The 17,746-nt window shown below is 38.0% G+C and overlaps 1 protein-coding gene across 3 annotated transcripts in view; it reads right to left on the bottom strand.

The window, feature by feature from the left end:
• LOC307119290 (NXPE family member 3-like) overlaps window positions 1-16,953 on the bottom strand; it is a 30,273-nt gene extending 13,320 nt beyond the window's left edge. For 2 of the 3 annotated variants that reach the window (XR_013815632.1, XM_079805482.1), the window contains exons 1-5: window positions 16,814-16,953; window positions 16,668-16,726; window positions 1,455-1,820; window positions 832-1,247; window positions 657-727 (exon numbers count right to left, since the gene is read on the bottom strand). Coding sequence is in view for 2 of the 3 variants with exons in the window: in XM_079805482.1 (XP_079661608.1) it covers window positions 657-727; window positions 832-1,247; window positions 1,455-1,820; window positions 16,668-16,726; window positions 16,814-16,850 (949 nt within the window). In the remaining variant the exon portion in view is untranslated. The remainder of the gene's footprint in view (window positions 1-656; window positions 728-831; window positions 1,248-1,454; window positions 1,821-16,667; window positions 16,727-16,813) is intronic. The other variant, XM_079805483.1, reaches the window with a different exon arrangement.
• Between the last annotated feature and the right edge of the window lie 793 nt (window positions 16,954-17,746).

The following is a 17,746-nucleotide window of genomic DNA, read 5'->3' as shown; positions in this document are numbered from 1 at the left end:
CTTCAAACATTTTGGTTTCCATTGAAGTACATTGTGTGGAGAAAAATCCTAAATTATCAGGAAATTTTCATTTTGAAGTGAACTAATCCTTTAAACACAGTTTGCTCTTCTACTTCATATGAAATTATAACATTTCACTCTATTCTGACACTTGCTACAAGCTTTACAACACTTTTACGGAAGTGATATCAAACGCTCATTGGATCTCACCTGTTTCATCACACTTCATCATATAGGTTTAGAGGTTTAATTTTCCTTCACATTTCTATCCATTAAATGTTATTCTTTTTATATCCTCTTTAAAAGGGTTATATTTGGATTTGGGGCTAGGATTAAGGGATTTACAATTTATCTATAATATGGTAAAAAGGCAATTATACAAATATATTTATGATATAAAAGATTTGTAAATACTTTACGCTTTGTTTTGCATCTGAAAATGTTATATATTTATATCCAAGTATTAACAAAGAGACCAGACTGAAAAGGGGCATTTCAGTGCCGCCCACTGAATATTAAATTTAAACAATAAACAAAAAATCTGAATACTCATTTGTGGCTTGTATACATATATATATATATATATATATAAACTTTCCACTTTCCAAACAGGAAATTAAATGGTCAAAACGTACACGGATTATATGTAAACATACCAATGGTTGTGGTGTTGGGAAGAACATTTATTCTTTCTTTGTCTCCAGTAATAGCCACATTTGTTAATTTCCTGTGAAATAATAATATTTTCCTTAGAAATAATAATGATAATAATAACACTTTAATACTTAATAATAATCTTTTGAAATTCAATTGGAATCCTTTCCCACATACTTTGTGAAAAGTTGCGTCTCAAAACGATTTAATGGGCTTTCCAAACCTCCTCTTGAGTGATGAACCAGGTTGTCACAAGAAAGTTTCTTCGGTCTCTCACACTGCCACACCGTCCCTGTTTTTACATCCTTATACTCACAGCAGCAGTCGCCTCTAATCCAACTTCCATCTGCACCCCACTTCAGATTACATTGTACTATTTCACTGATCCTGGTTTTATTGGGTCCTGGCCCTTCATAGTGGCCATTATAGTGGCTGCGTGGGAATGAGGACTCCCTGTATTTTTTAAGGAGCTGCACAACCTCACTGGAGTGCTCTAGACGTACATAAACTTGTGCCTCACCTTCCCAGGGCAGAAGAAGAGCAACAGAGTAAGTCCCATTACGGTGATCCACAACCTCCCCGTACACACTCGCCTTCAAGAAGAATGGAGAAGGTTAAAGTGTAATGCACAAAACTAATGTCTGTAGGTAAAACAAGCTTATAAATCTAAACATAATATGTATTAGTAATATTTTTTCCAATATTTTTTTTCCAATATTTTTTTGTAATAAACCAATTCACAATGTTAACATTGTATACAAATGTAATATAACATAAAATATGCTATAAAATAAACACACCTTTAGCTTTGAATTGAATAGCTTTGCTTGGAAAAAATCTCCTCCATATCTTTTCAGGTTCTTGTTGTGGTCTCTGGCTGTGATGGTAACGGAGATCTTTTCCCCCACTTTGTAACTCTCCTTGAATTCCACAATAGAGAATGTTGAGTGGACTGGGCTTGTGCTCTGATCCAACTGAGTGATTTCTTGATCTGGACCGGGCCAGTCCAGAACCTTCTGTAGCCTTTCCCACTCCTCTTCACTGATTCCCATGTCAAGTGCAGTTATTGTGGATGAAGAATGATTATTTCGAGGAACTGGTTTAGGTCTGGGGGGTTGAATTATTCTTATTTGGATCCCACCATTCAATCCCCATAGAGATAGAGCCTGGGAAAGGATGAGGATATCAATCACACCAAATTCCACTTTTTCTCATTGTGGATAAAGATACTTTCTGGATATTACTAGATGTGGATCTGTAGGCGGTTGGTGAAATCATGCACAAAGTGTGAATGGGTTAGGTCCTACTATGCACAGGAGCTCAAACAGAAGGTCATGGATTCAAATGCATCAATTAAAGAGTTGCCTTTACACAACAAGTCAATATGGAACAGCAAAGTGAACTGAGTTCTCATCAAGATGGCTGTCTGTCAGACATTTAACTCGCTTTCCCGCCACTACTAAAATAATTGAGAATACTTCCACCAATGAGAGAGCAGCGACAAGCAAAACGTGCTAAAAGAGCTCTATCTCCATCCATGAAGCACTGTGAGTGACATAATCGAGTCAGTCTCCTTCTTCTCTCTGTAACCTCCATACACTAATGTGAATAGACAAGAGAGTGTACACAGCCGCCAAACTTCCAGTGAAAACAACATATAGCATCTAGCACAAAATAAAAATTATGTTGCAAACCAACCAGACATTTAAGAAATCCTGCTTTTTTCTTCTTGTTGTTTTTTTTTTTACATGGGAAAAATAATAAGAATGTTTCTTGTTTGCTCACTGGCTGCAGTTTGTGATAAGCTGCGTGGTTAAAGTTTGAAAATCTAATTTGTAAAGCGTTTAACACACACATTGGCGTCGGAACCATTGTATGTGGGTGGGACAAGACTCACCCACTTTTTACGATCAATGATATTGGACCCACTCACTTTTATCGTCTCTAACTCAGCACATGTCTGTTTACCTACCCCTAACCGATAAACATTTATTATTAAACACATGTTAGACGCTTTATTTCCACTTTTCTAATATATTCTTAAGTTTTATTGAAAATAAATGCATTTCCGATCTGATATGTGATGGGAAAAGGGAGTAGAGCGAGTTTGGCAAAAGGTGGATTCGAACCTTGGGTCGATTTGCGTCAACTTGATGCCATGCGTCTTACCCCTACACTATTGCTGCTCTCATTGATACAGTGAATTCCATTATTTTGTCTTGCCCAACCAGACGTTTAGCAAACATGGCGGTATATTTGTACTTAATGTAAATGGCATCTACTCCAGTAAAAAAATTCTGCGAGAAGACCCACCCACATTTTTTTTGCTTCCGACGCCCATGAACACACATAAAATAATTTCTATTCACATGGTGTCACAACTTCGAGGAAATACACGCACAAGGATGAAGATGAAGGAATCAAAAGTCTCAATATAATACTCAGGAACACAGAATGGCTTACACACACAGAGTCGTAGTATTTACTAGGTCAGAAAAACTCATACTGAAACAGGGAGAACTAAAGAGGCTACAAGAGAAAATGAGATGCACAACTGAAAGGAATGATTAACTTAATTAGGTCACTATGGTAAAAAACTCAGGCAGGGAAAACGTGCAAACAGAAAACCAAGTCCAAAGGTGTGTCCCAATTTGCATACTATCCATCCTAAATAGTATTCGGAAATAGAATTAGTACGTAGTACGAATGTAGTATGTTGAAAAGAGTAGTCCAAAGATACCCGGATGGTCTACTTTTTCCGGTTAGAATCTGAAGTGCAGATCTACACACACTCTAATGGCTGATATTGCCCACAAACCATTGTGAGTTGGACGGGATTCGATTAGAACTACAAACACTGATAAAAAGTGTTAAAAAACTACAAACATGACGGACGTGCAAGTCCAATGGTTAGATGATTAGATAAAGGGGTTTGAGTGATTAAAAATCAGTATCTTTTTGTTACCTGACAAAAAGATAAATATTCAATGTTATCCACATAACATTTTTATCTGCAACAGCATTGTGAACTTTTAAAAAGATACACTATATTGTCAAAAGTATTGGGACACCCCTCCAAATCATTTAAATCAGCTGTTCCAATCACTTCCATGGCCACAGGTGTATAAAATCAAACAAATAGGCATGCAGACGCTTCTACAAACATTTGTGAAAGAATGAGTCCCTCTCAGGAGCTCAGTGAATTCAAACGTGGTACCATGATAGGTTGCCACTTGTGCAATAAGTCCATTCGTGAAATTTCCTCCCTCCCTAAATATCACAGAGTGGGGTCAGCACATGCTGAGGAGCACAGTGCACAGAAGTCGCCAACTTTCAAGAGAGTCAATACCTACAGACCTCCAAACTTCGACTGTGGCCTTTAGATTATAGCTCAATAACAGTGCCTTATCACCAAGTGCAATACAACGCGTCGGACGCCGCCACTGGACTCTAGAGCAGTGGAGACGTGTTCTCTGGAGTGATGAATCACACTTCTCTGTCTGGCAATCCTATGGACGAATCTGGGTTTGGCGGTTGCCAGGAGAATGATACCTGCCTGACTACTTTGTGCCAAGAGTAAAATTTTGTTTGGCGGGTTGGAAGGTCGGTGGTTATGGTGAGGGATTATTTTTCAGGGTTTGGGCTTGGCCACTTAGTTCCAGTGAAATGAACTCTTAATGCTTCAGCATACCATGACATTTTGGACAATTTCATGCTCCCAACTTTTTCCAACATGATTGCGCACCAGTCAGTGGCAGCTGGTGATAATTATTTTTGGGGGGGCGGTTTTTTTTTCCGTGGGGGGTGGGGGGCAGTATCAAAATGCATGTTGACTAAATTCAAGCATTAAAGAGAAAACAGTGTCTTCACTTGTATCTTTTTACACATTCATTTCCCACATATAATTGAATGAGGAAAGGAAAAACAAAAGAAAACAGCAACAGCAGACTAGCATGTTGACTACTTGAACATACATTTTGCTCTCCTTTCTTTCTGGCCAGCAAATTTCTCATTGACTCTCTGATCAAAGTCAGTCATCTCAGTAGTGTCATGACGCTTGCATTGTTCAGTTAGATATTTGAGGTCTCTTACCCCCGTTGTTGTCCACAAAACTTCAGTACCGACACTTTGAAATAAAAGACAGGGAAAGCAATAAAAGGCATTGCTAACAACACATCCAGCCAGCCACCTACGTTTCTCAAAACAAGCGTGTGAAGCTCCGAGTGCAGCTTCACCCTCTGTCACTGGCCTGCTGCTGGATTTGTAAATCGCATTGGTCCGGTTCGGGATCCTTTTTTTCTTCCAACGAACGCCTTGTGAAAGAATTTGGTTTAACTGCTGCCATCTCTACGAAAGTGATCATCCTAACAAGGTTTTGGCGGAGTCTGAGTGATGATGTCGCCCGCCCACTTTCGCTTTAGTGGCCAAGAGCGTAAAGTTGAATGACAGGTGACGAGAACCAATCAGATTGGATAAAATAACACACATCCAATTCTGATTCGCCAGGGACGCAGCGACCTGCGTCCGGAGGAGGATCTTTAAGAAACCAATTAGAGACCAGCTTCAGGTCACATGCTGCCTGTAGATTTTTGTACTCAGATAGACATCCATTTGTCCGGCGTCCCTCGCGCATGAAACATATTGAAGAACATATAAAATAGTTAACCCATCAAAGACAGTTTTTATTAAATGCTGATGCTCTTACTTATAGCCAGCACATCGTTTGAGTAAACTATTTTTTTTTTTTTTTCACTTTTATATCATTTTTGTATACATGTATATTTCTGCAAGGTCCATGAAGACATGGATGAGCATTTGGTGTGCAGGAACTTGACTGATCTGCACAGAATTCTGACCTCAACCTGATAGAACACCTTTGGGATGAATTAGAGCGGAGACTGTGAGCCAGCCCTTCTCGTCCAACATCAGGTGGCAGTATAGAACCAAATATGACTGATGGCTAGCGGTATATAGCCTTTAGCCTACTGTGTTACTTATGCCAAGTTTAGACTGCATGATTTTCAAACTCGTCGGATCACGGCTCTTTTCACACTGCATGACTATCTGGGGTAGCATTCAGTCACTGCTGTGTTCACACTGCACGATGGATCGGCGACTGGAGGTTTCACACTGCATGACTTTACAATTGGAAGAATCACAGACAACTCTCTCCGGTAAGCAAACTACGTTTCACAACCAAAGACACCTGAGATGTGACAAGTAAACAACGCGAGATCACGCACGTGTCCGACCGGAGTTCTCACGCAAGACTGGAATTGTTATTAAAAATTATAAACTGCAGAACATTTGCGATCTAAATTGTCTATGCGCTGATATGCAGCGAAAAGGAGAAGGGGTAAAAAAAGATTATGGAGGAGGACATGGTTGGGGAGACACAGGGAGCAAGGATTGTGTTTTGCAAAGAGAGTTTGAGGTAAATAAAACAGTTTTTGTGCGCAAAAAAACCCTAAATAACGACTTACATAGTGACGACGATTTCAAAACAAAGCATCATGAAGCTTAGAAGCGTTATGAATCACTGAGTCGATTCAGCGGTTTGAATCGCCAAATTTCAGCAGATTGGCGGTTTGACACGCGATCCGAATCATCATTCGGCTCAGTGATTCATAACGCTTCGAAGCTTCATGATGCTTTGTTTTGAAATCGTCATCACTATGTAAGACGTTATTTAGGGGTTTTTGGCGCACAAAAACTATTGTCGCCGATTCATAAAGTTATTTTAGAACCACTGTAGTGAGATGGACTTTGTAACGACGTCTTTATTACCTTTTAATGGTCTTGAGAGTGTAGAGTACCATTGAGCCAATGGAGGACTTTAAAAGCCATCAGATTTCAACTAAAATATCTTAATTTCTGTTCCGAAGATGAACGGAGGTCTGACGGGTGTCGAACGACATGAGGGTAAGTAATTAATGACAGAATTTTCATTTTTGGGTGAACTAACCCTTTAATATCCATACCTACCCCTACCATGAACCTACCCTTAAAACTATCTAAATATTTTAAATAAATAAATATTAAAAATGGATGTAAAATGCTACCTATCAGATTGTGCTACAAGAATCATATTAATGTGATTTGCTTTATTAATATCCATTAATATCCACTATCCCTACCCTAAACCTACCCTTAAAATGTAAATATAAAAAATAAAAATAAAAAATATTGATGTGGGCATGCGCAGTAAGCCTTGGTAGGACAATCTGACGGGTAGGATGAAATGTCAGGACACCGGCTACACACTGCAAGTGTCGCGTGAGCGTCTCAGCCGTGGGGCGTGTCCGTTTTTATTTCGGCTCCCTTGTTAAGAGCTTCAGGTTGTACCCCACTCTCCAAATCGTGCGCCTTTTTTCTTGCTCGTCATGTGCGGGGCTCCTTAGTTTTAAAGAGAAAAGAATCACTTCATCCGATGTTTAAAGTGAATAAAATTGCCTTAACAGAAGAACTTTGATCACTCCACCGGACGTGCGCGTGCGTGTAATATTTATAAAGTGAGGTGCTCGGCGGACTAAACCACTGTGAGTCACTTGAGATAGGGGGGACTCAAAATGTTTCCAAACTTAAGACTCATTTTTGCCCCGTTTGGATTTGTGTTTTACTACTTACACAATTATTTTAAGTATAGGCCTATAGCCTATTCAAGGGTGTAACTTTGGTTTGAGAAGTGGGGGGGGACACAAAATGGGGAAATTTTTTTTCGATTTGAATCCCATTTCCTTCATTTACATACAGTTAGGGACTATGGTGATACAAAATCCAGGAAATAATTTAGTTGTTTATAATGATAAATTCTGCCAAAAATAATAATAGGCTACTATGTATAAGAAAAATATGTCTTACTTTATTTATTGTTGAATAGCCAAGACTGAGAGAATAATTTTATGAAGTCAAAAACTTTCACTAAAAAATTTCACGTTTTGTGTGTGAATATAATTTAAATAATGTGAAACACAATTTCAACTGTTAAACAAACTATTATTTCAAACTAACATTTGTCAGAGACACATCCACCAAACCAGGTACACAAGATTATTTGTTACACAAGTCAAGATGCAAAATTGAAACACAATCTCACAAACATAAAAACAAACATGTAACTTTAATATAAAGATATTTTTTAATTGTCCTCCATCTATCAATTCAATCCCATTTCTCCATATACTAACTATTCAACCTTCTATACTGTCCTGTCTCCTCACATGTAAGAACCAAACACATGCTTCCTGTAGTCATTTGCCATGATGAACTCCTGGCAAATGTTTTCCTTGGTTGGGTTCAGCATCCTGCCTGCCTACCTGCATTTCTTCGCTTGCGCCTGTTCCCTGTCTCACCTATGAAATATGAAAATGTGCTAGCCTGTTTCTGTCATGACATAATTACAATTAATTACCTGACCCTTTACACAGCACATACCTGCAACTCTGAGCTACTTCTCCCTGTCTCACCCTCCTTGTCTTTAAGCAGCTTCACCTCATCTGTTCTCTGATATGAAAGCATGGCATAAAAAATAAATAAACAAAAGTTCATCACAACCGAAACTATATTATAACAGTCAACAGAAAAATATCAGGGCCTGATTCTGTTTCTCTCCCACCACACAAGTGAGCAGGTAAATAATATGAAACTACACCCATGTGATGATGTGACCATGTTAAAAAAATATTCTAAACAAATAACAACACGCAATTTGGCTCCTACAAGAAGAACATTTAATTTGATAATATTCAAACTGTATTCACTATTTATCATGTACACTTCTTCCCTTTTATCACCAATAAATCAAAATCACCTGGCCTTTCATACAGCACATAACCTACCTATAACGTTGTGCTGCTACTGCTTTTCCTTATCTCACCCTCTCTTTTCTGAAGCAGCTCCACCTCATCTGTGCTCTGATATGAAAACAACTGAGTTATGATCATATTGAGTCCACAGTCCAGAAAAGAGTCTCTGGATGTACATTTTAAAAACTGGGTGTGCCACATTCATTTTGAGATTAATGTGTAAAAAAAAAAACCTGACTGCGTATCAATAACTTTACAGACTAGACTGGGCTGATGTGTAAAACTATACTCAGGCTCACCACATAACCATAACACTCACGTTATATAAAATATAGGCTAACTCAGGCTAGCTCGACATTAAGCCTTTTCTTTGAACAAGTAAATACATTTTTACAAATTAACTTCCATTTTAAATGAACAAATATTGTAAGTGAACAACAATAGCTCAAGTTTAGAAAAACATTTATTATTAAGACTTATTTTATTTCTGCATCTGAGGATAATGAGTTGAGTAGCCTATAACAGCAGCCAGAGTCTGCTTGTCATACATTGCTGACAGAAAACGTTGCTGTGGACACATTCTGTGCAACATTAAATGTTTAGGTTAGCTAGCAAAAGTGTATGTTAACGTTAGCTCATCAACAGGTGTAGACCATAGACTGTAAACAAATAAGTAGACAGACATTTTGATTACCCTGACCTGAGCTAATTTACTGAATCGACCAACTCACATCTCCTTTCTTTTTTTTCATCCATGAAGACATTAAAGTAATCTGTTGCTGGCGTTTCACGACTGACTGCGATACTGGCTCTGGCTGCTCAGTAGAACTTTCAGTGCGCACACTATTTAGAGTGTGCACGAGACGTCCCTGCCTTTACGCGGACGCGCGCGTCGAGACAGACAGGCAGGATGTCTGTTCTGCTGGGTCCTGCTCCTCCGTGACGATGACGGAGCGCGGTAAAAAAATAAAAATAAAAGTGGGGAGGGTCCCCATAGGAAATTACGCACGTGCCTATATTATAATTGCATTTACAATAGGCTACACAGTGTGGGTTTTAATGATATTACACACATAGCCTATCAAATGGATTAAACTTTTGTTTTCTTTGGAAATCTGGAATATGAATATTGCACCTCTTTTCAATGGAAGAGCACGATAGGAGGAAGCCAGTGTAACGCACATTATATTATGCTGCCTTCACGTGCTATCGGAAATTTCCTAATTCCCACTTTAGAAGTCGTGATTACGAGCTTGTTGCATTCAAGTGCTTTGTTGTCGGAGTGAACAGGAATTATGGTGGACACCAGGTTATTCATGCCTATTTATTGGGAAAATCTTATTAAAACCAACATCATATGTAGTGTCCCATGCACCGACAACCATATAAACATTCCAGATAGTCCGCTTTCTGCTGATTCTGTAATTTCAGTCAAATGCAGGCTATTTTCGCTGTGTACCAAACATACAATACGCTTCATATGATTACTCTTACATGTAAATATGTACTACATTAATGTCAAGATAAGACGACCTAGCTGTTTTGGAAAAAAAACAATAAAACCACACCTGCCACAGCAGTAGTTCTCCCCGCCACCATGTTTAAAGCTTATGACACGCCCATCTCGGGAATTGGGGTATCAAAATTATTTCCGAACTTCCCAGTGGTAAACACGACATCAGAGGGCGTGCATGTGCAATTTTTACCTAGGAAACTCGTATTTACGATAATTCCGATAGCACGTGAAGGCAGCAAGTCACAGCCTAGGCTATCCTACATGACGAATAATAACGAATAATAATCTCATTTCAAACGAATGAGGAAAATAAAGTGGGTATATATATATATTTAGAATATTACAGAATAATCTGGCATCCTTCTGAAGGCACTCCGCCTGCGATTGAGCTGTTGAATGCTCTGTTGATCATTTAAACGTTAATTACACAAATAAAATGTTTATTTAGCGAAGCTAACAGTGTTGCCAACTCTCGCGAGACAAATAAGCAACCGCAGCTTCAAAAACAAGCCCAAAACAAGCCCAATATTATTATATTATTTATTATCATCAATATTATTTATAATAAATAATTTTTTTATCAATAAATGAGCCTGCAACATATTAAACTGAAACCTCTCAGAGTTTGAAAAGCAAAAACAGATGTGATTTTACAAAAATCATCAAATTGCAATAAAGGACACACAATATCCTCCGATCAGCTGTGAACAGAAGAGGTTTGAAGAGTAAAGAGTGACATGGAGGCCAATTATGGTAACCCATAGTCGGAGTTAGTGCACACATATTAGGGGCAGTAAGTAGTGAACAACACACACACTGCAAACCGTGAAAAAGACAAGCCCTGCATCTCATTGTGCACACTATCTGCCCTAAATAGTACTGAAAATTACTAATGTCACACTATTTAGGATGGATAGTGTGCACATTGGGACACAAGCACTACAGCGCTGCAATATAGCCACATATTTAAAATAAAATAAATTCGAACCATACCTACTGTTATTATTAGTAGACTTGTTTTTTTATAATAGCCTGTAATTTTAAATACATTACAAAAATATTTTTTTAATTAAATTAGGTGCCTCTCCTCCCTCTTTCCTCTCCATCTCTGCTTGTGCTATTGTTTGTAAAAATGTATACGTCTATTTAAGTCTACTAACTTTCATTACGTGCATTTATAACGTCACATGCCTGCACGTTGAACGCGATTTTTCTTCAATGAAGGGGAGAAGGAGGCGGGATATAAAAGGACAGATTACTACAGCACTTGTATCGTTGCACTGAATGCCTGTTGTGAGAAGACAGTGTCAGTCAATGTATTGGACAAAACAGCGACCATAAATGTAAAGAAACGAAGTTGCTTATTATATTTTCCTAACAAGCAACCACATTTTTTAAAATAAGCCCAAAAAACCGCAACCCGCGACTCGTGATTTTTTAACGCGACTTGCCAAAAAAAGAAGCCCAAAGTCGCGTGTTATACGCGGACTTGGCAACTATGGAAGCTAACTGTGGCGAGGGGGGCGTGGTTTAGCGAAGTCTGTGACGGGAGAGAGAGTCAGAGGACGAGCGGCACGTAAGTGGATCAAGGGTCCGTGTACTTTTATTTTGTTACACAGAACTGGGGAAGGGCTGATGACGTCACATGCTCAGGTTTGCTTGACCAATCAGCGGAAAAGGGCGTCTCATGACCACCCACATGTGGAAAACGAATTTTGAAGTCATTTATCCGTTTTTTACCCGTGAAACGAAAAACGAAAAATCAAGCCGAAATCTCGTTTTTTCGAGAAAACGAATAAAGGAGCCATTCTCTCAAACTGGTCATATTTTGATTTCTGATTTCCATCTATAAACACAATCGGATAATGAGATTGTTTTCCGTTTTCCGTCTTTTAATATCAAAAGAAAAAAAGAAAAATGGATTGTTTTCCATTTTTTGTTTTCCTATTTACTAATGGAAATTGGGAAACAAGCCGTTTTCGTTTTTGTTTTTTTCCTTTTAAAACGAAAATCCGTTGGCCACCAAGTACACGGACCATCAAGCACAAATGATGAACACCTGTCTCTTGTTGCTGTAATTGGCGTGGAGAGAGTACAATAGACCGGGAGGAAACGAGAGAGAAAGGAGAGAGAGCTGGAGACGGAGAGACAGACTGGAACTCGGCTGGGAAGGAAAGCAGAGAGAGGTAGTGATGGCCAAATGAGGCTTTCTGAACCACTGAGGCTTTCCAGCCCATTGGTTCACCAAAAGGTTCATTTAGCTGAAGCCTCATGAAACAGTGTGCTCCCTAGTGACACCTGCTGTGCAAAGCAATGCATCGCACACAAATCTATTCATCCTGAGCAACCAAATTGTCATAGTGTGGGCACACCCTTTTTCTATTGCCTGTGTATTAAATAAAGTATTTTTACTCTGCTTGTATTAACCTATGCACACACAACTCACACAAACACACAACTTTGTGTTCAACTATTCAGTAGTTATTTGGGTTAGTGATGACAGTGAATGGCCCAAATGATTGTAAAGAAATTATTGTGTGTGCAGTGCTGATTGGGAGTGCAATAGTGCATGGAACTGGGAGGCTATACATATAATAATAATAATAATAATATAATAATAATATATATATATATATATATATATATATATATATATATATATATATATATATATATATATATTTCTATCTGTATTGTCTTTATTGTTTGATGAAACTTTTATCTTTTGAGTGTCATGAAAGGCGCCTATAAATAAAATGAATAATATATATATATATATATATATATATATATATATATATATATATATATATATATATATATATATATATATATATACGTATTATAGGTATTACAACTAGATATAGGCTAATTTACTCTAATAATCTACTGAACTAATTTACTCTAATAATCTACTAAACTAAGTATAATGTAATATAATATATAATACAAGCTATGATATATAATGATAACTATGCTACTACAAACACGCTACTACTCGCTACTACGTACAACCAACACCTCAACACCAATGCAAACGCCTACTGCAAACCCCACAAGAGGCGCGAGGTTTCGAACCACTTTTATCGGGAAGCGATACTCAGAATGAAGCAATGACGTATTCAACAGAAACCGAGGCCTCGTTTGTCATCGTCACGTGATTTTCACGGAAACGATACAAGCAGAGCCATACATACCCCTTTTCCACCAAGGCAGTGCTAGAGCTAATTCAGAGCCAGAGCTAGTCCCAGTTCATAGTTGGTTCAACTGAGGAGCCTTCTAAGAACCGTTTGCTTTTCCACGGGCTGAGAGGCACAGCAGAGTCACGTCTTACGTCAATATATACGTCTCATCTTTCTCAGCAGCGCTAGCGAGGCAGCGGCAGTGTTGCCAAGTCTGTGGTTTTGCCGCGGGATGAAGCGACCCCAATTATGTGATATTTAGCCCCGGGAATGCAAATTTTAGTAGGCAACCATGCCAAAAAAACAAATATTTTACCCCCAAATGTGATTTTTACTGGGGAATCCCCCCCTGGAACGCGATTGGGCTTGTTTTGAGTAGCAATTGGGCGGGTATTGTTGTGAAAACCTGGCAACCCTGGGCAGCGGGAAACACACACACACCTGGGGCCCGTTCTTCGTACCTCGCTTAATACATCTAAGATGATTTGACAGATCCCAGATCTTTTAATCGTGATAACTGATCTCTGGCTAATTTGGTTCTTCAGACGAATTTGCGGATTGGATTAAAATATCTGGATTAAATGATCACAGATCACAGCGCGTTTTTGTGTTCCCTGAAGAGGGCAGATGCATCGATACTCGAAACCACGATCAGCAATGCAGCGATAGGTTGGCGTCAAGACAGCAACGTAATGACATCATATAATTAAAAAAGCCACCTGGCAAAAAAACTTGACAAATTATACAATAAAAACCCCACGAATTTCTGGACCTTTATAACGAAACAGCCAAACCACCAAACCAACATAAAAGTTATGATAGATAAATGATAAATGTTTTTTTAACATGATTACCAATTATTTATATTCACGATTTTATACAGTATTTGTACACCCTTTACATTTTTATTTAAATGTTGTAATTTAATTTTTAATTCAATTTGGAGCAGATTTGTAACGTGACAGTATTAAAGTTTCTTAAGGGTCAAATTCTCTGCATCTCTTGCGCTGCATCAAGCCATCCCATAATATCTGTCATCACTTAAATTAATGCACGGCTCAGAGTAACTGTACAACATGTGTGTAAACCTCCAATAAAATTATAAAGTAATTATTCCATCACAAATAAATCGCTCAATCAAGTGGCTGTGTCTATATTATTATAAACAACATTATAATATTATATACATTCTCATATACATATAGCCTACAATATAACATTTTTATATTATTATTATTATTTAAAATTATTATTATTGCCCCTGGTTCAGTAATGAACTCTTGTAATAAAGTAGCAGTGGCTGGGACAGATTTTAAGTATCACCTCAAGATGCAATCTAATCCTGTTCACATGAAATAAGCCGCTCATGAGCAGGTTTAAGCTAACGGACCTGTTACTATGACAGCAAGTCCAGGATGAGCTTTCAAGAACCAAACAATCCGAAATCATGTCAAATCGTCAACAATCAAATCCGGCTAACTGAGTTAGCGACGTACGAAGAACGGGCCCCAGGCTTGCGGGAAACAAACACACCAGGCTCGTTCGAGATGCATCGTCACTGCGCAGACCGATCCACGTATGATATATAAAAAAAAACACATGAGTGAATCAAAAGCATAAGGAGTCATATGCTCTCGCTGGACTGGTTATCATACGGCGATCGGTCTCTGCACAGCACCGCTGCGAACAAGCCTTCCATCAACAAAGCAAACGTTGCGTTACTATTGATTCACATGGCTTTACGATCCTACATCGGCATCAAAACACAACGAAAACACAGCGAATCCAACGCATTCATGTAGTTTGCCGTAATTTGTATAGACGGAGATTACAAACGAGCAGCAGCTGTTAGCTCCATTAGCTGCTATTTCAACATGGCGGATCTCCAGTTTGTGTTGGTCTTGTTGACTCCGCCCCCAGCGCCTGACGGAATCGGTTCTTACTTCTAGCCCTGTTCTAGCCCAGCAATGTTTTGGTGCTACTTAAGAACCACTTTTCCTGGCTCGGAGCTGGGGCTTTGGGTGTGGAAACACAAAGAACCGATTTGAAACTAGGCTCTGGCTCCGATCTAGCTCTAGCTCTGCTTTGGTGGAAAAGGGCTAAGAGAGAGTATCTATGGCTCTGGATACAAGCCTCGAATCGGGGCTTCATCTGGAACGCCCCTTTTTGCTCGACACAAGCTCCGGAGCCTCGCTTCAGATGTCCCATCACTAGAGAGAGGAACTGCTGGAGAGAAACCTACGATTGAAAATTTATGAAACTTTATGAGGAACCTTTATGTTTGTGCGAAGTGCACAGTATTATAACCTGAGTAAACTGAGTTCAATAAACCAGCACGAGTTCCAGTAAGCCGACCCCTTTGTCTTCTTCCTTACCGTCACACGAACCGCCCACTAACATTTAGCTGAATATCCACAACATAAAAGAGCACAAGGTTTATCCGTCGATCAGAAAGTTTTGTTCTCAGGGTGCAGTTTGTTTCAGAATCAAACAATAATATAAATAACTTTTGTTATCTCGGGATCATAATAATCCATGGCCTTTTAGGGCTTCCGTGTTGATTCAATTTAGTAACAGATAATGTACTTTAGTAACTTTAACAAATTCAGTACATTAATAAAAAACTTTACAGCCATGACTGAAGTAGATAAAATAAAGATAATATTAGGAGAGGGACAGACAGCAGCACTGGCTGCGAGATACGTGTGTGTGTGCCACAGCCTGAGAGACAGCAGGTGAATGTGTGTGTAATGTGTGTGTGTTGCGTCTGACCTCAGTGTGTTTCCCTATTGTCCACCACAGTGACCCTCAGTACATGTGAGTGTATATATGTCAAAACACTGTGGTATCAAATGTTCTAATTTGTTACACTGTTAATTTAAGTTTAAGTTATGTTGTAATATTGATGTTTATTATCATCATTAATATTATTATTAATGTTCACGTATAATTATTTATGTTCATATATGTATTATTATTTATGTTCATATATTCCTAGCTTTGGCAATATTGTACAATTTACATTCATGCCAATAAAGCAATTTTGAATTTGAATTTGAATGTACATTTTTCGATTATGAGATCATACAGGAATGAAGAGAAGTATGAATTACACCATAATAATGAAATAATATATTGAAGTAGGCATATTGAATTGCAATTTGAGTTGGGATGACAGAAAGTGGAATTCATGTTTAATTATTCGATGTTTGTTTTTAGTCATATTTCTCTAAACTAAATTCTACAGTCAAAACAAGCCTATCACAATGTGGTTAGACAACTTCATAAAAATAAATGTCAAACATAAAAATCCCCTGATTCCTGTTAATACCACAATAACTTCCAGCAGTTACACACATTTCTTAAATTCAAATTCTGCATTTTGTTTGCTAAATTCATATGCTACCTAAATTCAGATTTATGAATTTAGGGATAAAATGCTTGTTTATCTTTACAGTCTGCTTTTACATTATTATTATTTTTTTTAAATAAATGTTGTTCTGAACTTACCAGACAGAATGATGTCAAAAGAAAACATGTCACTAGTAGATATTGTCTTAACCTGTAGACTGAAGATACACAAAAATGATCAATTTCCAAATCCTTTTTGACCCATAATATGATAAATGTAGTTATCTTCATAAACTACTGATTACCCGGTGGATTTGATATATTTGTGGACGGTATGACCATGGCTAAGTCTGTTGTTCTCCTGGAATAATTGTATTTCCACTTGTGAGCAAAGTATAATTTCCTGTTAAACTGGCCACACTGCTCTGGAAATGAGACGTTCCCACAGTGTGACGCTCAGTTGAAATTACACTAAAGGTTTAGGTAGTTTGGCTTGTTTGACTGGATACACATTAGATGCTATCTGTTTTCCAAATAATGAATATATTCTTGCTAGAGATCAACACAATTCAGAAAATATTTTTTTCCTGTTTAGCAAAAGACAACAACTAAAAAATCCCCAAGAGCACGGCTGTCGCTAGTGGGGTGAAAGGTAGTGACAATTATAGGGCAATGTCCTGGGGGCCCACTAAATCCAGTAGTTATGTCATATGTTTCCCTACTCTTATGAATCATTATAGTATATTTGTATGCTTGAAAGTTCAATGAAAACCACAACAACATGCAATTTAATTAAAGAAGTTTTCCAAATCTCCTCCCTCTCCCCTCCCTAAACAATGGGTTTAGCCTGTTTTTTGGGAAGGTTACAACTTTGGTGTTCAACAGGCTATTGTTTCAGAAATGCAAACAATCAAAGATATTGAAATTTCAACTTCATTTGGTTGGTTTTATGTTGTTTAAGTTAGCTTTAAGAAAACAAATACGACTTTGTAAAAGGAAATTTGATTATTAAAAGTGTTTTTAAAAGAGGTAAATACAAAATTTTCACGGTGTTGCACACCAAGTGCAAATTGTGTGCCTTATTGGCAAGTGCTATTTGCACTAGCTCCGCCTAACAATGCCTTCTTGACTGGATAAACATTAGATGCTAACTGTTTTTCAAATAGTGAATATATTCTTGCCTTGGGAACAACAAAATACACTTGGTGTAAATAGCATCTATCACTATTTTCACTTAG

This window comes from Gobio gobio, assembly GCF_949357685.1.
Source record: "Gobio gobio genome assembly, chromosome: 23".
In the NCBI taxonomy this organism is placed as follows: Eukaryota; Metazoa; Chordata; class Actinopteri; order Cypriniformes; family Gobionidae; genus Gobio; species Gobio gobio.
Note: the sequence above shows the minus strand (reverse complement) of the source record. Positions and strands in the feature narration are given on the sequence as shown.